The sequence below is a fragment of the Pagrus major genome, chromosome 19 (genome assembly GCF_040436345.1).
Source record: "Pagrus major chromosome 19, Pma_NU_1.0".
Taxonomy (NCBI): Eukaryota; Metazoa; Chordata; class Actinopteri; order Spariformes; family Sparidae; genus Pagrus; species Pagrus major.
Window position 1 is genome coordinate 10,583,791 of NC_133233.1, and position 24,303 is coordinate 10,608,093.

Below are 24,303 nucleotides of genomic sequence, written 5' to 3' on the forward strand. Positions count from 1 at the left end.
TATTCATCCCTCGGTAGAAAAGGGGAGGTGATGGCATTATTCTATTAATAAAGCTTGTGTTCCCGCTTTATTTGTTCTACAAAAAGATTCATTATTAACGTAATTGATAGATTAATTTTTATGTATGGGGACTCACAGCTAAATGATTGGATTAGGCAAAAATCATAGAACAGCTCCCAGGGAGCTCATTGTTTCTCCACCAGATCATGGTAGATAATGTTACCATCCAAAACCATTTTAATGAAATGTACAATATTTTAATTTTAATGAAAATGCACAGATATTCTCCAATGAGGTTTTTTTTTTTTATATAAAAAAAATACAAATGTTCTTCCACAGAGACATACATAACACCAATATTTTACAGGCCCATCTTCAAAAGAATGACTACTTTTTTATAATCAGCTCACTTTACATTGTAGCAAATATGCATGAGAGGTTGCCTTTAAGTTTAAATACTTGTAAATAGACTTTCAAAGAGACAAAAATGCAATTTGCACTGTAAGCAAAACCGATTTGCAACAAAAACAAAGCTATATTTTACAGTATGAAATCACTGCAGACAAAATTAGGACATTCATGCAAAAGCTATCAAAAGTCTTCAGCTAGCAGACCCAACACATCGCAAATAAGGCATACCAGTCTGATCAGCAGCAAAGGAAAAGTGTACAAATGTATAACATGTTTTCCAGTAAGGTATCAAGTCATTGGTGTCCATGCTCAGTTCAGCTAAGAATCCAGAGCCACAAATTGGAAAAGTTCAAGTAGTGGCAAGTAAATATATAGTCCATTTTTGACAAAACATGATTAATTAGGAGGTCCTTGTATCACAAATGATGGTGCTTTAGTTGTGATAGGAAAAGTATGTTTAAGAGTCATCATCAGTTTTTATGACATGAAAGAGGGTGACATTAAATATTACCTGGTGTCCGTTGTTCCAGGCGTACAGTGCTCTCTCTCTGGCGTTGTAGTCAAGCATGGAGATATGAAAGTACTGGTTGTGAAAAGGAATGTCTATGTATTCGTAAGTTGAAGTCTTCGTAGAGTAAGCGTAGTAAACTTTTGCTCCGGACAGATGAGAGTTGGTGATATAGAGCGTCCCACAGATCATGAAGGATTCACCTGCATTCCTTTTGGAGTACTCGGTGTTCCAAGTCTTCAGGACCTGCAGGGTGTCAGGGTCGATCTGGGAGATGACGACATTTCCAGCATTTTGATTGGTCGCGTACACAACCCACATTCCCAGTTCGTCAGCCATGACGTCGATGTCGGAGTATCCCCCCCATGTGTATGGGTACATGTTGTGGAAGCCGGCGAACTCCAAAGCTCGCTGCGCCAGCACGCTGCCTGTCTCGAAGCTGTACTTGACAATAATGTTGCTTTGGTACTTATTGTAGTAAAGCGATCCATTGTAGACAATGTGATTGGTTCCTTCCCATTTAAATGGGAGGCTGTAGGTTCGGGAAACCACTCCTGCTACAAAGTCTTCCGTTGTCTTGTACTCACGCACAATTTTGCTGTTGGTGTAGCTGTCCATATACCAGACCTACATCAGATAGGACAAAGAGAAATGGTAGTGAGAGACAGCTGACCTGACATATCCAGATAAACATGTCAACCATCAAAAATAACCTCTCTTTAAATTTTCCCCTCCAGCTAAAGGTGTGTTTTCTTCTTTTTCCCACAGTTGAATGTTTGACTTTCACTGTGTGGAATGATGTATGTGCAGAGTTTAAGACCAGAAGCTGTTTTTACATTTTAGAGGCCAGGCCTACAAGCATGACTTGTGACATCACAAATACTCTGGAGGCCAATCCTGATCCAGTATTCAGTATTTGCAAGTGTGATGTGGAAACTCGAAGCCTCCAGGGGCAAAAACACAGAGAATGGACTTTACAGTGAACTAGGGACATCCTGTTTCTGGGCGTTAAACTTGTGAAAAATATGCATATTCATATATTCTGGAATTTCTAATGAGGGAGAAGGAGTATACATGTAATTTTAGGGATTTTAATGTGGGTAATTGTACTTTAATTGGAAGAGACTTTATTCTGAATGAATGAATAATTTTTTGATTGCCATGTGCACAATAAGAAATATGAGGGGAGGTGAAGCCGTGACAAGTACAGAAACCCCGCCGATGAAATCTAGATACTGGTGGTGGTGATGGGGTGAAGATGAATGGCTAAAGATCTGGGTGTGATGAGGTGGACTCTGATGAGCTCATCCTGGGCCCTTGGTATGATGAACCGGAAGTGAATGGGGTGGAGGACAACAGCAGAGAGGAGAACAGAACAGATCTATGGTTTGAAAGCAACAACATGGTTGACTAATTTAAATCATGGCAATAGCTGGTTGGATTAACTGAAATAGTAGTGTGGAGAGAGTGAAAGTGACAAAATGTTTTGAATGAATGAGCAGACAAGAAGATAGTCTTCTTGACTGAACTTACCCAGAGATTCATTTAAAAAAAAAAAAGTTTTCTTTTTTGCAGAACCATGTCAGACTGGATTTTTTGTGTATGCCTTAAAAGGTAACTCAACCAATTGTACCCATTAGTGTGTGTATGAAGCCTTTTGTGGTTCCAGAGGAAGCTGTTTGGAATCTGTTAAATTGCCTCCATGCAACTCATTGCTAAGCTGCATTGTGGCTAAGGTTGTGGGCAAGTTCTGAAAAGGAAGAAGAATGTGTGGAATAAAAGAGGCAATAGCTCTGGTTCTACAAAACCTGGTGCCTATTATCCCCAATGCAACTTAACCACAGAGTGACATCGCTGGAGGCAGTTTATCAGATTACATGCAGCTTCCTCTGGAGCCACAAAAGGCTTCATACTACTTTTTTCAATGCAATAGTACTCCAAGACCTGTAAGCACACTTTAATCTGTAAAATTAGTGGCGTTACCCTTTAATAGATACGTGGAGGGAATCTTTGAATAATTGACATGATTCTATAAGAAAAGAAACACAGTTTAAAATATAAAATCCAGAAACATCACTACTCCACATTAGCATAGCTAAAATCAGATCTACTTCCATAATAACAGTCCCATGTTCAGCTGTTGTGATATTCTGCCTACTCTGTAAACACAACACGGATATGATACTGTACACACAGCACAGCCCCTGGAAAGCACTCCCCCACTTTTATAACTCACCCTGTTGTTTCTGGTTGATGCTAGAGGATCAGTCATCCATGCTCCAAACCGGGTTCCAGATGTCTTTATTGTAACAGGTCCAGTGATTTTCATTAATTTCCCACACGCTGTTAATAAAGAAATGCAGCGATAAGATGTGCTGTGGTGGTTTTTGTCTCTAACTAGATTTCTCAAGCCAATTTCATGCCTGTGCCACCAGAGAGTGTGCCCTCTGTGCATACTAAGATAGCAATGGCAGTGAGCTGCTTTATTTAACTTGAAGCGTAATGGTGCAACTGCTGTTTGTGGCAAGGCAATTCAGCTTTCTCATGCCTATCCCATATTATTTCGTTAAATGCACCGAAAATATGGCAATATACACACCCCAGGTATCATCAGCATCTTAAGTTATGAGCTGGGTTTTTCTTTAGTGAAGTACAACGGATTTGGTTAAAGCACAATTAGCAGCCAGGACAGTTAGTCTTAAATTATATCATATTAAATCATAATAAAATGAAAATGTAGTGCAGCACCAGTGCATCTAAGGTAAGCTGCACCATTCATAAAAACTTGAATGTAAATTAGAAGAATCTCTAGTGTTTTTCCTTAATTTTGTTCAATGTGTGGTCTTAATTAGCTACTGTAAAGAAAATAACTGTGCAGGAAACACACTTGATAAATGCTGGCAATTCAGCTGACAAATTAATAGTTTATATACGGTACTTTAATGTAGAATTAGTGGATGCTGTGGTTGTAGATATTAAGTCCACAAACAGCCCCCTCTCTGCCCCATTATGAGGCAATTAGTTATTGTATGCTACTTTCAGAAGCCTTCTTTAAAAGATTTTGCAACGTTTTACTGTTTGAAAGACCAAAGGCTGTAAATACACCACACAGTCCTCAAGAACAAACACAAATCGCTTCTTTTCTTCACTGGCACGAGATCGAGGTGAAAACATGTTTTTTAAAGGAAACAAATTTTAGTGTGGGATGTAAGAGAAAAACAACAAAGAAAAGCATCACAGCAGCTGAGAGTAGGCTTCAAAAGTAACCTGCTTTACATAGGTGCCTTTTAATGGACACCCTTAGACTCATTTACCACAAGGAACTCAGGCTATACAGTGTTCTCTTTTTTAAATCTGCATTTTCCCCCATGGTTTGGGAAAAGGCCCTTGCTATGACAATTTAAGACATCATGCAAATACTATAATGCAGTGCCACTTGTGCTAGTACTATTGCAAGCACCACTGTCAGTGCTCTCTCTAACAAGACAGTAGGAAACAGTGTATGTTCAAAAATGCATTGACCACTTACTTAGTTTGCCCATACAGCTGCGGAGCCTGTTGTCCAGTCGCAGAACTCGCTGATAGAGCTCATCGTAGTCATAGGCCCCGAGCTCCTCCTGGATCCCAGTCAACACTGCCGACAGGTTCTTGATTTCCTCCTTGAACTGAGAGATGAGCGCAGCATCCATCTTGTACTGCTCCAACACTGGGATCAACGGCTTCAGCTCGTCCATCTTGTCCTTAAGCTCCTGCAGAAGTGACGGCGACAGCAGCAGAAATGGAAAACAGAGAGAGGTGGAGGATTGCAGATAGGTGCGATGGTCAGTGACAAACAAAATTACAGTTTGTTTGACAGAGGAGCAAGCCCAGCTTTAGTAATGTTAAGTATTGTTATGGAAAGAATGCACCTACATACTGGATGACTAGTAACTGATTAAGAATTATATACGCCCTTATACATGTCCTTAGTTGCTCCAGTGATCCATGCTCACATACATAGCATATGCAGTCTCACATGACGAATAACACTAGTCATTAGTGTTATTCGTCATGAAAAAGCAGACTGACCTTCTACAGTACCTGCTGTATGAAGAACCTTATGGAGCTATCAGCCAGCCATGAAGCAATGAACCACTCATTCATTCATTGCCTATATTTAAAAACCCTTTCAGCTTGTGAGAAACCATATATTTATCCACCATATATTTAACAGGGTTGACTAAAAAGGGGGCAATTTTCTGAAACCGTGTCTATCCCTGTGTTTAACTACACTTTTCATTTGACATTCAGATTTGTTAGAGGTTATACTTCTATTTTTATACCATGTTTTTTTATTCTGATGTTCTTGCCGGGCTAGTGGTTGTTCCACACAGTTATTTTCCCAACTCATTCAGTGACTTGCAACTTGCCACACCAGAGATATTCGTACTCCCATACCAGCTGTCCAGTGCAATCCACACAGGCCAACGGCAGCTGCACAACAACCTCATAAACAACCAAAGATGTAAGCGCTTTCTGAATTAGAGAGCCTTTGAATATTTTGTGTACACTGAAAAGAATGTCTGTTTGCTTTCCTGCTCTTATCCTGGCTTTTCTCAAAATCTTGCTCCATATGAAGGGAAAGATACCCACTTGCAGGTTGGATACGGCTCAGCAAATGTGCAACATTGCTGGTAAAATTCTTTGTAGTCTTGGTGCTAACAGAATTCAGTACACTTTAAGGTGCTGTGTAAAAGTAGAGGAAGACTGTGTCATCTGTAGTAGTAGTTATCAGCTGTCTAAAAAATGCCAAGAGTCTGACAAGAAGATTTATACTCCTTTCACTTCAGTCCGGTCAATATGAAGCTATTGCCAGTTAGCTTAGTTTTGCATTCAGACTAGAAACAGGGAAACACCTAGCCTGGCTCGCCAGTTCAAATGTAACCAGATCCACTTACCAGCATCTCTAAAGATGACAAATTAACATGTTTGTATCCCATTTGTTTAAGACCAAAGTGTAACAAGTTGTAGCTTAAGGGGGGACCTAAAGTCTTATATTGGTGACATAACTAATGTTGCTATTGCATAAAGCCAGTCTGGCAGTTTCCACTGTCTGATCATTCTTGAAGAACTCCCACTAACGCAGTACTTTATGAACTTAATGTCATGAGTTATTCTTAAACTTGCCAGAGTATCTAGCTTGCAGAATAAAATGGAATTGATTTTTCTGGCTTTGAATCTGACCCCAGGCCCTCTTTTCCCAGTGTTTGTCTAGCTCTCTGCTTTGAATCAAAATTAAATATAACAAAGTGCAAAAATGAGAAAATGCAAGTTCTTCAACGAAAAAAAGGCCTAAAAAATAACTTGAACTTGAATTAAGCTTAAAAGCTTTTCATGTAAATAACACTGGAGAAATCAATGTTGCATAGGAACATTTAACGTATTGTGAGAAGGTGAGCAACCTCCCCCCCCCCTTCTCACAGTCTCCTCGGGTGAACGCCAGTGTGTGGCGTGGCCCACGAGGGAGCGAAGAGAGACTTGGCTCGGACATTTGTACACACACACACACACGCACACTCATACACCCGCACACACTCCCACATATCATTCTAAGGAAGGAATATGTTATTTTGATGTGTATGTGTATGATATGTGGGTATTGTACCTTGCTTTGTTAACGTGGGTGGCGTGAGCCGTGCATCGGTGTCGGGAACGCGGTGCGCCACGGCTCGCACTCACCACACCCACAACTCACCTGTGACAGTTTTCACTCCTTTCTATCATCCTGGCATGTAGTGAGGTACCCACTACTCGTCCCGCTCTTCATCTGTTCACTGGTAAAGACTCTGGTCCTGCATACACTCACATACACTCACATACACTCACCTGCACTCACAGTCCGGCTCCACTGCTCCTCTGCGGAAGCGAGCGCCATTGCAGGAGCGGTCTTTATCGAGCGCGGGGCAAGGGGGGCGCGTCCCAGGGCACTCAGGGGTGTTAGTTTTGACAGTGTATAGTGGTTTGGGTGATTATCATGCAGAGGTTTTGTGTTGACAGGTGAAATATTGTGTGAGTCGAAAGGGGATTTGGCATTGTTTATTCTGGGGAATATTCATGTGTATAATGCCAGATGTGGACCATTATGGTTTTGGTGTTTCCCCTCATTAATGGTTTGCCCCAATTGGGCTTAGCATGCTGCCATATTTAAGGGAGCTTTATTCAGCTCCCTGGGTCTCTGAGAGGAAGTAGCCTGGTGCGAGGCTATATTATTGCCATTGTTTGCCGTTCTTTGCCTTTCTTTGCCCTCAGAGTATGTGTGTTTATTTTCATTGTTGTGTGGAAAATAAAAAGCCTTTTTCTGGCATTTGAAGCTTTGCTGGCTTGTGGTTTCAACTACTATTACCTGGATCTAGTCTGCCCGGATCCCCTTTACGTGAGGAGGCCGTGCTGGGTCCCTCACACGTATGTACTGTATATATATAAAAAAACTAAACAAAAAAGATTGATTGAACCAATCAAACCAGGCTATGATTAAACGAGGCTGTGGATTACCTGGAAGTTTCTGGCCATGATGGATTTCCTGTCATCCTCAATCTGTCTGAACTTGGTTTTCAGGCCCTTCATCTGGTTTTCCATCTTCATGACATATTGGAAATCCCTCTGAGTCCGCAGGTTCAGCACCTCAATAGACTGAGACATGTTCTGCACCTAGAATATAACAAGCCATAATAAATAATCAGCTCAAACAGGGTTACCATCCACAGAAAGGACATTTAGTAGTATAGAATAGTATAGTGCAGGAAAGTATAGTTAACTTTACAATAGATAATGCCTTTCTTTCTCTCCTCCTTTCCTTTCACTGCTACTAATTGAAAGGCACTGTGATGGGTTGTCCCTGGTGGGCCTGTGTGTGCTTGAACGTGAACAGGCAATTGCTGAAAAAGAGCCAACGTGGCAAAGCCTAGCAGCAGAGCACCTGTGTTAAAGGCACACGATAAAACATCTAGTATTAGGAGTACTACACTCCTCAAAAGGACAGTAAAGCTTGTAGGGATTTGTTCCCTCATCATTCTCATCTTTAACAGGGGCGTGTGTTTGCCTGTGTGTGTGTGTGTTTGTGTGTGTGCATGCACTGGGGAGGTAAATATCCCCCTATTACATTTGCTTACCTTCTCTAGGAGCTGGCGGAGCTGTCTGCTCTTGGCATCTCTGGAGCACAGGCTCTGTTCTGGTGCCACCACTGTGCAGATACAGCGCCCATCAGCATCCTGGGCCGAGCTGTACACCTGCCAGCCCTCCTTTGGGCCGATAGTCTGCAAACAAATACATGTAAACATTAAGGTTATTGATTTTGTATCTATGTAAGACTGGTTCTCTTTGGAAAGCTGTTAACCTGAAGTAATGTAGCAACAAAGACATGCTGCTATAGATGCGTTTCATTTGAAAACACCTTGTGTAACGCAGCTACACACTCCTCACTCTTCATATCAGTGAGACCACTTTTACATCAAAATAAGCGTGTATATGCAGGGTTTTTTAAACGTGGGTAAACCTGCTGATAAAATTCCCCATTGGCAGGACACAAGTTCGCCTCCCTGTTTCTTTTTTTTTAAATCAGGTTCGTCATCACAAATACACCAGAAAAAGAGGGCACAGTAGAAAGTAGCAGATCATATACCTCATCAGTATCCAGAAGAAGTAAAAACTTGTTTTATAAAGTCTTAAAATATTTATGAATTGTACACATCGTTTTATCTGGAGCTGTTGTTGGAAGTTGCTGAGGCGTGAGCTGAAGGACGTTAGAGAGATGTTTGAACAGAGATGGATGGAAAAGTATCAACAAGCCAGCGACCTTAACTTGAATAAGCGTCATAGCATCACGCCTGACAAGGGGCGAAAATGTCCACCTGGGTGTTTTCATCACAGACGATCAGAGCAGGAGCTGATAAACACCCATTTTAAACCCATTTACAATAAGGACAAAAGCCAGATGTTAGTGGATGTTAGTATGTTTTTTGTCCAATGTGAAAGGGGTATGAGTAATGGGTTATTTTGAATCATGACAAAGGCGTACAAAAGGTTCAACGTTGATTCCACTTTATTTTACTGTTTGTCAGTAGTGTTTCTACAATGAAATTCATCTGTGAAGCATATTCTGAATATGTTTTAAGTTGAATACTAATAAACACTCTGCTTTCCACTATGACTAAACACACTAATTTGTCTCCCATCACCAGAGTAGTATATTTTGGTATTACTTTACTGAGATAATCCCCTCAGCTCACAGATTACTAACAGTTGATAGCTGTACTGTATTAAGTATTGCAAATGGAGCTCCGTGTTGTATCTTGAAGGAAAGCGTTTCTCTGTTTTTCAGTCTGTGTTAAAAGGCATTGATGATTGTGCACATATAGGACAGCATATCAATGCCAGCGTATGAAGGATAGGTCAACTGCTCTGCCTGGCAACCTTTTCATTCTCACATGTCACATCAGCTTACAAAGAAAATAATTGTAGATGAACCACTCAATTTTTTTGTCATAATACAACAATAGATTTTAATCTAGTATTAAATGCTCCATGGCCATGGAAGTTACGTTAACATGAGGTTAGCACATGCATATATTATAAGAGCTGGATACTGAATACTAAGATGTGATTACACAAGCTCTATGTAGACTATAGGAGTAGAAAAGTGTTTGTAGAACTTTGAAAACTAAAGACATGAACTTTGTGGAACTTAAAGCAACTGCAAGTATTTTTTCTCTATTATTCATAGGACCTGCGGCCATGCACTCTAAAGCAATACAGAGATTTGGCTGACACTTCAATCAAGAAACAACAGACAAGCAAGCCTGAAGACGCTTTTGTGTTCATATAAATATTCATGCACTTTGCCACCAAGGACTCTGCTGGTAAACCTTGTCATCCCCTATAATCCGAGTGACATATCAGAAGAAAAGGAGGTAAATTTGGAGGAGGTGGGGGATATGAACAAACAGAAGAGTTGAAGAGGTGGTTATGTATGTAAACAGTAGCTGAAAAATGCAAAGAAAAGAGGACAATGCTGACAAAGAAGAAGAAAGGGGACTTGACTGTCAATTAGAGGGGAGATAGAGAGATAGAGGTAGAAGAGTAGAGAGTGTGCAGGCAGATATATCATGACAGAGAAGTACAAAGACAGCCGGCATAAGATGATGAGATGAGGTGAGGGATAAACAAGGAGGGCACCAACGTGTACTGGGGAGAAAATGAAGGAAAACAAACAGGGAGGTAAAATAAAATAGGGTTAGACAAAAAGATGGTATTTGCAGCACAATCCATCTCACTAATGTGTATCTATTGATTAAGACTCACTCAGTAAAGCATGACAGCACAAACATGAATGAATGGTTCTATATAGGCACTGGCTGACATGAGTTATTTGATTAAGCCGAAGTATGACTACATCATACATGAGGAACAACATGTTTTACCTGTTGCAGTTTAATAACATTGTATTTATTTAAGAAACTGTGATGTTGAGAACCAAAGGCTAGTTTTTCAATATTTTCTATCTCTCACTACATTAGAAAGAAGAAGATCCGGCTTCAAGGCTACAATAGTTTCACAGAGCTGCGCGCCAAAGTCTAGTCATTAATCATCCTCACCAAACAGCATCCAGCAGCTCAAAGCTCTCCCCAGCCGCCCAGCAGAGTTTTGCTCCCTGCACAGGCATCACACACACACACACACACACACACACACACACACACACACACACACACACACACAACTACAACCACACACACAGAAAAGCATGAGTAGATACATGCAGTATGTACTGCACACACAAACACATAACAGGTTGCCAAGAAGACGCATTTATGTTTCCTCTGTGGTTCATTTTCTTGATCTTTCTTTTGCCAGGGTTTGACTCATGGCTTTTCGGAGGCTGATATACAGTGGTCATCAATATTTTGCAAGCAAAGTTGCCAACAGACAATATTTTGTGCCAGTATTCAACATGTTTACAGTCATGCCAGAGAAACACAGCGAAATGTATCACTCCCCTATTTCTTTTTTTTATCAAGTAAGTGGATCCTGTGGTGCTGAGGCCACGTCATCATGTTCCAAATGGATTTTTAGAAAAATGCCATTTGTATAATCAGTACTCAGATGCATTAACCTTTTCTAAAAAGCAAACTAGTTTATCTGAGATATTACCTATCCTGTGTTTATCCCAGCAAAAAACCCACAGCACATCACCTGTTAACTCACCTGCTACTCATTAGTTGTTTGTTTTCTGTTTGACTTTTGGATGATTTTTAAATCACATCACAGCTCTCAAAGTACTCAATCAGCTCCACATCCTCCCACTTCCAGGCTGAGTGAATAAAACCTTTAACAGTACTGAACATATTAGCTGGTGAATTTTCAGTGCACAATAAAACTGAGACTTGCAATCTAAAAAGTAAGTCCTGCCATCACAAACAAAAACACATTCATTTTACTAGGTCAGTCAAGAGTTTCTGTTTACATAAATTGCTGTAAACATAAACTCTCACTTCCTGAGGTTTTTTAAAAGTGTCTTCTTTAAACCGTTACACAGATAAAGGTGTTTCAGTGCAGTAAATATGCCGTGCTGTGTTTTAAAACGACAACACTTTTCGTCTGAAATTGGTTTCTACACATTTACCTGAATAACTACTCTGACCTCTTTCCGTTTCCTAGACAACAACAGCCAGTCTGTCTCTATTATGTTGCTTTCTACAATTAAAATTAACTGAAAGTTATTTTTACATCTTAATCTGTCTGTTAGTATCTATTTCTTCATTTGTATCCTTTTAACTACTGAGGACTCTTTTGAACATGGATATCTTCTTTAGGATGACATGAGGATAAAACAATAACAGAATAACAGAAATAATATAACACAGTGTGATACAACAACATCCCACATAGCCTGACAAATGACCTTAACATTGCTTCTACATTTCTATGACAGTCTCACCACAACTGTCACTCCATTAGAAACACAATCATATTGTACAATTGTTCATGTTATGGTATCCACCCAACAAACCACAAAGTAATCTAATATCGGCCTGTTATTTGGAAAACAGGCCTCTATTAATGAATGATCTATTATGACTTACTAACTGAAAGAGTATCACACAGTCCAGTAGCCATTTATAATGAATGATCATGACTTTATTACTTTTATTGCTGCACACAAGGTCAGTCTCACTTCTAGTGCCTATTAATGTTGGACTTTTATGAGACGACCTGATTGAACTGTGAATTAGCCCTCAAACTTTTCATGCTTCAGTGAAGCCAAGAGTGACATTTACAGTACTGTATAATACGACTGTATCTGTCATCTGGCCAACAAAGTATGACAGGAAAGGATGTATAATTGACATAATATGACATGGAATGCTCAGTTTTATGCATTATTTTCTTTTGGCCAGCCACATGTATAGGTGTTGTTTATTGCAGGAAGAGTTTACCGTAAGTGTTTGGTGATGTGCCTTACAGACATTAACAGGTCTGTCTCTTATGAGTGTATCTGTCATCTGGCCAACAAAGTATAACCATCCTTACACCAGCCAGTGGCAACTTGACAAGCTGAGTCACAGGCAACACCGTCAGCCGACTTGAGTCGAGCTGAGACGGGTCAGTTCACACTGCTGCAACCTTCCCTTGCAGCTTTATAAAAAGGTTTTGTCTCATCTGGAATCTTTGGTCTGAACTGGGCTTTATGACTTAAATGTGCTTCTAGAACCATTTGAAGAACATGAAGGAAATTCCAAAGACACAAAATGAAACGTCTTTTTTACAAAATAAAAAGTACATTTGTTAAAGACATTCAGTTGAATTAGTATGATACCAATAGTATAGTATTGGTTGAGTTTTGGCAACAATTTAAGTTTAAGTGCTAAAACCTATTCGCTTATCAGTTGTCTGTAAGAACGCTATCACAAATGGCCAATTACCGCTGGTGTCTATTTTCAGGTGGACAGCTCTGTTTGTTCACAGCAGGCATGCTGTACAAAGGTAGACTTGACTTTGAAAATTATAGATTACTCAGTAAAAACATCCATAGTCAACAGTGCATTTAAGGAGCGTAAACAACAAAGATAATGAATTCCTCCTAGTGGAAGATATGATTCATGCTCTTCACAGCACACAGGTATCCTGTCAATTACACACCTAATTGAATCCCTCTTCTGCTTGTTATTCTGTCATCAACATGTATTTCACTTTGGCTACTTTACACTTACCATTAACTTTGTCCTCATCAACCTTTTTGTGTGATTGAGGGACAGACACAGGGGGTTGATGTTGGAGTGAATGTGAATGGATAGGTTAATATGGTTAAGATTGAGTTAGTAAATGATGTCAGGGAGAGTTTGCTGCTGTCATCAGATCCGAATCACTTCATGTGCACATACTCTTGGCCAGGAGTAATTTACAATTACACTTCTGAAAACACTGATGGAAGGACAGGGATATTAGATGAGTTGCTTCTTTACTTTTTTTACAAACTTAATTTAATTCTTATTAAAAGAACCCTGTTCAGTCTCTGTTTTCTTGTCCTTTAGCCCTGCATACTTCTACTTTTGTTGTTACCAATTATAGATTGATTAGTAGGTTTTATTCTGTGGATATTCAATTATTGCTTTATATTCTTTCACACATTCTCTACAGCAATCATTTTTCCTTCACTCGAATACATTTATGAAAAATCAGAGCAATTATAATTTCATAGAAGATATTTTGCTGCTCTTTGCACCCCTGCATGCAAACCTGGTTGGACCCAGCAAGCATCTGTTTAGTGCTTATTTGACCTGCCACTGTATTTGCAGCCCATATACTCTGGCCGACTGTCTTCAAGGTAAACGAATCTCCACCCTTCTGAGTGTAGCCTTGGTCTCTTGATCTAATTTCTTTTGCCACTCTCATGAAGGCTGATTCCATTTGCTAAGCTGCAGCAGTATGAGTCTGGCAATGTGAGGAACTCCCCAGAGGGATACCACAGGTGAGAGGCTGGCGCTAAAAAATTAAAAGATTGTCAGTGGCAGCGGCAGAAATCAATCTGTTATAAATATAGTCTAGATTCATAGTGTGAGAGTTAACAGACTCCCTCAAAAGAAGCAGCTGGAGCTGCAGAGAGGAAACAAACTGGCAGATATAGTGTAACTCTAACAAACCATTAAGGCTGTCCTGAATACCCTTTTTTTGGGCTTTGAAGCAATTGCAAATATTCAAAGCATCAACGTTGGAGGGAGGGAAAAACACAAGCTATCAAACTGGCTGTCATTATTTACCTATAGACTTTGCTATTAATATAATTGTGAGTCTATGAGAGACAAGAATAGGAGGGAAGACATTAGTTCCTGCCTCCAAAGTCTCAAAAGACAAGTCTCAAGCATGGAGGGTCACGAGACCACATTTGTGCTAGCAGATCAGAAATGCTCCCTCGCTGGATTTCTGTGCGTGGTTTCTGAGACTACTTTAACGCAATAGAGGACCTCCATTTCTCGCCTCCTTTATCAATCTTTGGCCTCTTCTTCTGTGCAGCCTATGCAACTACTCCCTCATTTTGAATACAGAGTTTGAAATTGACCACCGTGGCAATAGCAGTTTTAACGCATTTGGGTCAGCACAAGTAGACATTATTACCTCCGCCAACCTCCGTTGGTTGGTTCGTCAGCATGATTACACAAAACTACTGAACAGATTTCCGGGAAACTTGAATAAAAGATGGGCGTAGGCCTAAAATAGACCTCATTAACTTTTGGTGCAGATCCAGATATAGGGACGGATGCAGGAATGTTTTTCTTACTTTCTTTAAATTTGCAAGATTTTTCGTCAATTTTGTAAATTTCTCAGGGCAAAAGGCATGGATCTTGACGAAAAAAATAAAATGTATTTAGGTGGCTGTTATGTATGACTAAGTACAGTTTGATGTGGATCCAAATAAAATCAGGATCTGGCAGATTTAAGTATGTTTTATTGGATTAGGCTGGATTGAATAAAAGCGGACTGTTGGGCTTTGGCAGAGACATGAGCCATACATCACAGGAGAATGGAGGTACAAGATGAGAGGAAATATCTGTCTGTTTCAGACAGTAGCAGAAAATACAAATTGTCAATCTCTCACTTTTTCACATTATTTATTTAGCTATTCATAGCAGTTATTAGACAGGCTACAACATGGCAAAAAACAACAATGTTGGTAATTTGTCCTGTATCTACTTTGTTTGGCGACAATCTGTTTTTTAACTTGTATTAGCAGGTAGGAAGAGGCACTGTGTGAGATTCAAACTTAAAAAAAGCCCTGTTTATCATTTCAGAAACAAATCCAGGTGCCAGAGATGCCAATAAAGCTAAATCTCATATCACAGTAATGCTGTCGTCCTGCCTGCCACACGACAGAGACCTAAACAGATGCTATCTATCTAGTCATCTATCAACCTGTCCAAACAAAAACCCACCAGGGTATTGGAGGCAAGTGAAGTGGAATGCGCATGTCGGTGCAGTAACTGATGATCATGCTGCTTAAATGAGTTAACATTTTAGCTCTAATGGCAGGGGAAGATGAACTTGCATGTGCAGCCAGCTCTGTAACCAGACTGATGTAGACATCCAAGACAGCAATGACAAATGGTAACACCCCTAAACACAGTAGCAACAGCAATCCTGGCAGCTATAATCCTGAGACCAAAAAGGTTCCAGTAAGATACTGACAAAGAGATGCTGCATGCCACCGAGGTTCAAGAGGGAGGGGGGAAAAGAGACACAGCAGTAGAGAAAGCCATCTTTTCTCTCATATGTGACTGTGATGAAAGGCGTGCATGGAGATTAATTTCCTAGAGGCGTGCCACCTTCTTGCCTTTTTTGACCCCGGCGAAGAGAAGATTGAATAGATAATTCCGCAAGAGCTCGGCACATTCTGCCCTCGACGGTCTCTGAATGAGCTACAGCATTATCTTGTTCACACCCTCTTGCTTCTTCACTAGGGTGTGCTTCAATGAGTTTTCTGACTGAACAAGACGACACGTCAGTCATAAGCACCATGGAGGATGATAATGAAACAGTCATCAAACATTATCGGTGGAGTAGGGCCAGTGGACAGCTCCAGGCCACACTGAATGGCACATGCATACACAAGCAGAATACTAAGCAGCAGTGACAGTGTTGTAACACAAAGCTATGTCTCGGTGTGCTGACATAAAGTCAGGTGGAGGATGTCTCAGGCTGCGATGGGTCTCTTTGTGCTTTTATCCGTAGAGAAGTGTCCACACTGACCACCAGAGTGTTACTGAAGTAAATAGGGTAAATCGATGAAGCTGAAATTAAATCATGGGATAATAAAATTTTGGATTTTGGAAAGTCTGAAGGACCCTCATATTAAGCATTACCCGAGGAGACACTGTAATTGGAATTTTTACTTCTTATGTTGGTAATTCTAGTGGAGCAGTGTGCCATGATAAGAACCCTCCTTTAATTGATCAAATTAAATCTGTATCATCAACATTCGCATGTCTTGGCAGCTCCTCAGTTTAAGTGTTTGAGAGCATGCTCATTAGCATCGCGTAAGAAACTCTCAACAGCTTTCCCCTCCTGGAAAAGGACATTTCTGCCATGTTAATGCCACTGAATCTGCAGACTTTTCACAAAATGTTGCAGCAAAGTTAGTTCACCTGATTATTTCTTGCTCTTTAACAACCTTTGAATTTCCTACTTCCAATTATGCTGCGAAGTGGTGTCAGTATGTTGAGATGTTGAAGCTGCAGTAAAAACGCTCCACTTCAGCCTCCACGCTGATGTCGAAGCAGAAGAATGTGCTGAAAATAAGATTTTTGCATAAGGATGTATGTGTTCACTTTGCTTTGGAATCAGCAGGGCAATAGGCAATAATTGCATTTATGGGATCTACTCTGGGTAAAGTAAAACCATCAAAATACTGCTTTAAACTCTTAGATACTATCAAATTAGTATGATCACTGCATTCCCAGAGGTTCTTTGAAGTTATATTGCAATTGTAGGTACTTTCCTCAAACTTGCTTCCCTTTGATTTTACTGCAGTTAATGATTTTTTTTTTTTTTCGAAGAACTTTCAGCAACTTCAAGAATATGTGCATGTACTTGTTGCTTTAAATAAATGCAGGATAAAATGGACATGTAATGTAAATATACAGTAATTAACTGGCTAACTGTGGAATTGGTCACATTTCCTCTTATGCATCCTTATTACTGTGTAAATGCTGAACATGTGTGCAAAATTTTCTTTTGAAGAAAAGAAACATCTTAGACTATTACTGATCTCTTTTGTCTCTAAACCCCACCCCTGAACAATGATTGTCCAATCACGGCTTAACAACTGTGGCCAGGCATACGTAGCAGGTCTGTCTAGCTGTGAATTTCTCCACATATTGCAGCAGAGTGCTCGGGGCTGTGTTAAGAGTGATACTCGACATTTAAAGAGTGCGAGGATGGTGGCTTTTTATCGAGCCTCTCCAAAATCAAATACACAAGAGTAAAATTGTAAGGAATGGATAAAATGATGTGTTATCTGCTCTAACATAGGCTCAAATGTGTAGAGTGTCTGGCTTACTATCTTAGTACCTTCAATGATAACTGAGTGTTACCTTCGAAAGCCAAGTAGAACATATTTACCAACTATATTTGTTTGTAGGGTTACATCCACATTTGACTGTGTGGAAGCCAGTCCTGGATGCTAAGAGAGTTAGGGTTGCTAACATTATAGCTGCTCCGTCCTGCTCTTCTGTATTTGTGGAAGTTTACAGATCTCCAGTTACAGAGCCAGTGTTATTCAAGCATTTAAAACAAAAGTAGAAAAAAACTAAAATTATCAACAGAATGCAAATAAATAAGAGTTCTGACATATTTCAAAGATGTTGATGTGTTGCAGAGACATCTACTTAAGTTAGCATACTTTCCAGCCAGCCTCAGCTCGTGCTTTTACATAATACTGCTCCCAGTCAAGACCGCTAGCTGCATGGCTAACTGAGCTAACTATATTAACTGAGCTAATGCTATTAAGTACTACCGCAGTCTGATCTGCTGGTCCACTGGAGCAGTTGGGGTTAAAGACCTTGCTCAAGGGCACTTCAGTGGTTGTAATGAGGGAGGGGCAAGTGCTGCCTTTTACCTTTCCCTCTCAGATTTATCAGGCCAGTCAGGGGACTTAAACCAGTGACAAGTTCGCTTCTCTAGCCTTAACACCACCGCTGTTAGAATGAACAATAGTCGGATCTTAAACTGTTGTGTATCACGCTTATAATAAAAGGACTAACTAGCTGTACACTGCAATTAAATAACAATTGCATTCAACAAGTGCATTATAAAGATCACTTTTACAAGATTCTCGTTTTGAAACGAGTCAGCTGGAAACATTAAAACGTCAGCCAGATTGTGTTTTGATGAGAATTGAAATGTAACTAAATACATTTACTCATCTACTGCACTTCTGAGGTACCTGTACTTTACAGAGTATTTTAATTTTCTGCTTTCTGATTTATACTTCCTATACTTTAATATTGTACTTTTTACTCAACTACATTTGTTTGATAATTTAAAAATGTTTGAATATTGGATCCGATAATCAGCAAGCCTGATAATCAGTCTGATAATCGGTCTTTACATACATTAAATACATATAATTTACTTTTACTTGTACTTTTGATACTTAAGTACATTCAATATTAGATGTTTGAAGACTTTAGTACTATTCATATGGGTGACTTTCACTTGATCAAAGTCTTATTTTAACACCATATATTTGCTTTTACTCAAGTATGTCTTTTGGGTACTTTTTACAGCACCGGTTTTTAACCCGCTGATGTTAGCTTCTTTATCTTGAGCAGATCAAATCTCCTGGCCAAAGATGTCATTTCAGCTGTGAAAATGGACAGTTGCTGGCTATAAAATGAGACATCAAGGACCAATTGTTTAAAAAATTATGCTAATACAGATTTCAAGCTGTAAATCTGTCACCATGATCAGAGTGAAATCCATATATACATATCCATACTGTGCAAAAATGGAAAGTTTAGCCACAGTAACAAAGGGGCACATGGGATTTGGTCAGTTCTACACACACAAGACTACATTCAAGTACACAAAAATACCTAAACCTAAGTCTCAGGTAACTCATATCAAACCAAACTCTGATCTACTTCTTCAACTTTAGTATTTATCTATCTCTCTCTCTATGTTTAAAGCTACTTAATAAGTTATATTAGCCTACATTTTATCTTTGCTGGTAAGAAATTAACAAGCGCAGCCCATAATCATCTCACTGGTTGACTGAGTACAGTATAAATTTATTGAGACCACAAATGTCTTTCATTCCTATCAAATCCAGGCTTTCATCTCTCATCCAGTGATAGGCGTCTAATATAAAGACCACTCGGGCTGTAATTAGAGTAATCATAAGGGGAACAGTGGGAGAGGGCCGTAACTATGCCCCTGGTAGTTTCAACATCATGTCTCAACTCCTGTAATTATGCTTAGACTATCATTAACTGAGATGCATTCACCCAGAGGAATGAAAAAGATCTCAAAACAAGGGAAAGTCACTTTAAAGAGTTGTATTCATCGTGTATAAAAAACCTTCATTATACGTATTAATATTACCTCTGTTGATGTCTTTATAGAATGAATAGTAGCCTTTGAAAGGGGCGAAATAGCACAAAGGACAGCAGAACAGAAAATTGTTCAAAGGTAACTGGTGGTTATCTGTCACTGTCAGTACTTAGACGTCTTATTACTAATCAACAGGATCAATTCATTTGCCTGACAAACATGAGCTCCATTGAATTATTCACATAATGTGTCGGCCCCACATACCTAACAACTGACACATCCTGAAGCACACATTCAAATAAAGTGACAGAAAACTCATTAGAACCTCACACAGGCTCACACAGTCTAACATCTCTCTAAGTCTGAGCACAAAGCGCCATATATTTACCCTGCTGCTGCTATAAATGATTCACATCCATCACCACTGGACTTACTTTCTTTATTTCCAGTCCATCGCTTCTGACAGCCCCCCCCCCCCTCCTTCCTGCTTCCAACATGAAACATGCAGCGTCACAACTAATGACTTTGCTGGCTGGCAGTGTGGCTAGCTGTTTGCTTTGTTTGTGTTGACACATATAGTTAGAGGGTGTCATCCTTAATTTAGCCTCTGGTGGAAAAAGTGGTGTGAGATATGAAACCTCCAGCGTTTTCTTCTATAATCGCTGAATTGTTGTGTGCGTGTGTAGGTGTGTCCCCACAGCAAGTCTCGTTTTTTAATTCGGCATCTGTGCCAGACAAATGTTGCTACCGAGCCTGAGTGTATCAGCCACATAAAATGTTAATGGAAGCTGAAAAGGAATTTCAAACAAGCAAAAGAACGACATCAGCGCCTGGCAGACGAGCCCTTCAGCTCTACATTACACAATAACTTCAAAGAACGCCTCTCTGTGTTTCACATGATTAATGATCAACAGGACGTCGAATCAGGGAGAGGATGTAAAGTCTTCTCTGCAGGGTTTCCCCCAACCATTGCAGCAGTGAGCATGTTTCATATGATTAAATCACACATGATCAAAACCTGAAACCTTAAAACAGGAACTGCGGCTGAAAACTGTATCTTCGTAAATTGGCAAAACTGGCATTTACGTTACAAGTGGATTAGAGTGTGAGTGCATGTGGGGGTGTATACGCTTGCCCGCCACCGAGTCATGCAGCCGCCTACTCACAGTGTTGAACACAGAGGGCAAGTTCCTACACAAAGCTCCATCCCACCGGTGTTGTAACTAGCCTAATCCCCAGGAGAAACTGCTCATCAACATCCACATTATTCACAGTTACTCGAGTTTTGTTCAGCGCAGCCATGCACACCATTTGTTTTTTTATCTGCCAGGGTGCAAACACATTAAGAAGAATTCAAGTTTATGATGTACTCTAAGAAAAGGCACAAGAGTTTGCACCTGTTTGCTGTTCCTGGACTGATTACTTAATATCCCAGAGAACAACATGGCACTTTTTGGCTGCAAAAGTCATTTTCTTCCAACAAATTGGTGGTTTTTATACTGAAATACATTAAAGGAGACCTATTATGCTTTTTTGTTTTTGGTTCCGTGAGCGTTTTATAGGTTCTTGTGCATGTAAAAGATCTCGAAAGTAAGAAAGGTTGAAGTCCACACCAACAGTAGCTCCTCTCTGGCACAGAAAACACTGCTCCCCAAACGCCTCCTGTGTCGCCTTTAATTACATGACTTTGTGACATCAAACAATATGTCACCATGTCACACATTTGCATACTGTATGCCTAGGGGCTAGTTTGGCATACAAGAATTGATTTAGCACAGCTTCTCTCCTGTTGTTACTGGCACTGGCTCAGGCGCGTGGAAGCTGACCAATCAGAGCTGACTGGGTATTCAGGAGGGGGGGCATTAAAGACAGGAGCTTAAACAGAGTTCCTCTATTTACTGATTTTTATCTTTAAAAAACACATTTGGTTACAAATGTCAGGTCATAACTGCTTGTAACTGTAACTGGATTTCAAATGTAGTTAGAACGAGCATCTTCATCTGAATATATAGTTACACTGTAATACTGGAGGTACTGTGCTGCACTGACATGCAAGAAAATCACAACCTGTTTCATACTGGCATTACCAGGTCATAAAATAGAGTTATACTGAAAGACAGTATTGAAAATACATAAAATATAACTTATATAAAATCAATGTGATTCAAGGCGAAAATCTCAAAATGGATTTTTAGACAAAATGACAGCCATTAGCTGTGACGACTATGGAAGGATATGTCTCAGTAAGCAGTTGAGTCCAAGGCACAGGTCTGACGTCAGACTCCTCAAGTCTATTACGTCTGTCTTTCTACTCCAATCGATATGTCCTCCAGGTGCGGCATATAATGTGTAATCATAAAACACAAATTCCAGTCATCATTTTGATCATGATGAGAGTTACACAGTGCCGTTAGCAGCCACTGTGTAATTACCCGGCTGGCACAGACCATAAGGGAAAACTACACTATGCAAATATTTCATTTTCCCACAAAGGCTCCTTAGGGATCCATTGTGTACACTGCAGAGGTAATATCTGTCTAACCAGATGCCACAGCACGACAAAGAGAAAATCCATACCATCAGCCCTAGCTTTAGCCACTTTATCCAGAGAAGATCTGGGTTGTAATAGGTTATTTTAAAGTTGCTCATCTAAACCTGTGAGGAAAAAACAACCGAAGGCAGCACCAACACATAAACTTAAATGCCAAGAGGTAGAGGCTGCCACCTCTTCCTTAAATGAACGAAGCCCTGTGTACAAGGTCTGACAGCCTGTGAGTTACAGATTCATAATTTCCAGCTTAGTGTAATACCATAAAAGGTTTACCTTTCCAGATCATTTTTAAACACTGAGGCAGAAAGGCCTTCGGTGCCGTACGTGCTGGCAATTTGCATGCAGCTCTTGCTCCAGCAATATCTTCTCATACTCCTCCATGGCAGTGGTGTTTTCATTGATTTAATCACAAACAGATGAAAGTTAGAGACTGAACTGAATGATTGTCATGAGAGGTAACCAGAGGTAACACTGCAAAAAACATATTTCTAAAATATAAATGGAATGACAGAGTAGATACCCAGAGCTCTTTGTTAACGAAATGCTGTAGACCAGGGATGCATAGGGCTGCAGTGATTTTCTTCATTGCTGGTTAACCTATCTATTGCTAATCTATCTAACTAAATTGTTTAACCTATAAGGTGTTTAAAACAGCAAAACTGAAGGCATCCAACTGCCCTGTATAACCACCAGTCAAAAATCAAAGGCATTTGAAATCACATGAAAGACAAAGCAGCACGTCCTCACATTTTAAGGGCTGTACTGCAACTAGGAGACATTTGTTTTTCTACTTGATAAATGACATGAAGGAAGAACTGATTAACAAAACTGCCATCAGTTCATTTTCTGTTCATGGACTAATTGGTTAATCGCCTGACATGGAAAGGATCAAGGATCTCAACCGTATGAATAAAGCACTATCTGCAACTGAGTATAGTCTCATCAGCATCATTACGCTCTGCTCAGAAAGGTTTTGAAGGCTGCATATGAAACGATGAGGAACATTTCCTCTCTTTCTGTCATTTGCTGCATAGCCGGAGAGCTTGTGTGGTGAAGTTTCAGCACCGACAGAGTGGAAAGCTCCTCACCCTCATCCTCACCACCAGAAGACCCTGAGCCACGAGCAACACACTGATTTATCCATCAATCATAAGGGACTTTGACTTGTCAGCTATAGTCACAGTTATTCCATCTCTACCTCAGTACAAAACTGCCCATGCAATTCTACTTCCCTCAAATTTGCTTATGTTAAGCACAGAGCTAAAGCCAGCACTGACAGAAACAGACAGAGGAGGGACAGTCCTTGGTGAGGGAGGGAGAGGTTATGCCACTGGGACATAACCCTGCTCCTGCTGGACTATAATTATATGACACAAATGAAAGCAACTTCAGGTCTTAAGCATCAGCATCCAGGCTATTAGAGGGAAACAATCAATATCCTATGCTGAAATGCTTAACGTGCTTGCTCTCACAATTGCATTATAACCCATTTAGCCTCCAAACAGGAGATCCACAAGTGGGCGAGATGGGTGAATAATAAAAGGTGATTAGTCACAAAAGAATTTGTGCTTCATCATAAACCCGATTTACATAAAAATTAACGCAATGCTCTTCAGGGAAATTAATGCTGGTGCGACTTTCTGCTTATTGTGTGATCGTTACAGTTGTTTGGTGCGCAGTTTGTCTTGAATGTTTTCTTTCTCATCTTAAAAACATATTTCCGTTAAAACAGCACTCGAACACCTACACGAATGACGTGAATTATATTTCACCAACTAGCACTGCATTTTCGAAGTTTTTCGATTTGATTCACACTATGTGTTTGAGCCCACCTTCGTGGAGGAGGGCTGCAGGCATGCTGATTATTCACAGTTGAAGATAATTATTCTGGAAATCAATACAGCCGAAGTGTAGTCCCTCCTAAGGATTTGTAAAGCCCCTTAAATCATGTCCAACCAGCTTTGCGTCACTGGTGGTAAACAAGACCATTTTAAATTGTAGGACTTTCGAGTGAAGTTTGGCGTGACAGCCTCTGTGAGAGAAACCGTCACGTATCGGGGTAGAGAAACTACATGCAGTATGTCCTCACGCACGAGTGTAACATCGCCTTTAATTGTGAGCAATAATAACATCAAGGCTCGGATATGAAACAAGAAGCAGAATTATAAAATAATAAGAAACTCACCATGGAGGGATATAATCCGAAGATGGTGAGGGAAAGGACGGGGTACAGGACGCTCAACAGGACCCGCAT

The 24,303-nt window shown here is 40.1% G+C and overlaps 1 protein-coding gene across 2 annotated transcripts; it reads right to left on the reverse strand.

Moving 5' to 3' along the window:
- Positions 1-823: 823 nt before the first annotated feature.
- Positions 824-24,303, reverse strand: olfm3a (olfactomedin 3a). Of its 2 annotated transcripts, XM_073488626.1 has the most exons (6): positions 24,235-24,303; positions 8,068-8,211; positions 7,451-7,606; positions 4,449-4,668; positions 3,156-3,262; positions 824-1,546 (listed from the first exon to the last, which is right to left on the reverse strand). In XM_073488626.1, the coding sequence occupies exons 1-6, from the start codon at positions 24,301-24,303 to the stop codon at positions 869-871; spliced, it is 1,374 nt and encodes a 457-aa protein (XP_073344727.1). In that variant the 3' UTR covers positions 824-868. The 2 variants fall into 2 exon arrangements, with proteins under 2 accessions (XP_073344727.1, XP_073344728.1); XM_073488627.1 differs by lacking the exons at positions 8,068-8,211; positions 24,235-24,303 and adding an exon at positions 7,875-7,901 and having other exon boundaries at positions 7,451-7,600.

Bases quoted from the DNA above. Each gene is read 5' to 3' on its own strand.
- olfm3a (XM_073488626.1), bottom strand. From the start codon at position 24,303: ATGCGGGTCCTGTTGAGCGTCCTGTACCCCGTCCTTTCCCTCACCATC. The intron at 8,212-24,234 runs GTGAGTTTCTTA...ATTTGTTTGCAG, and splicing joins TCGGATTATATCCCTCCATG to ACTATCGGCCCAAAGGAGGG. The intron at 1,547-3,155 runs GTGAGTTATAAA...TATCTGATGTAG, and splicing joins CATCAACCAGAAACAACAGG to GTCTGGTATATGGACAGCTA.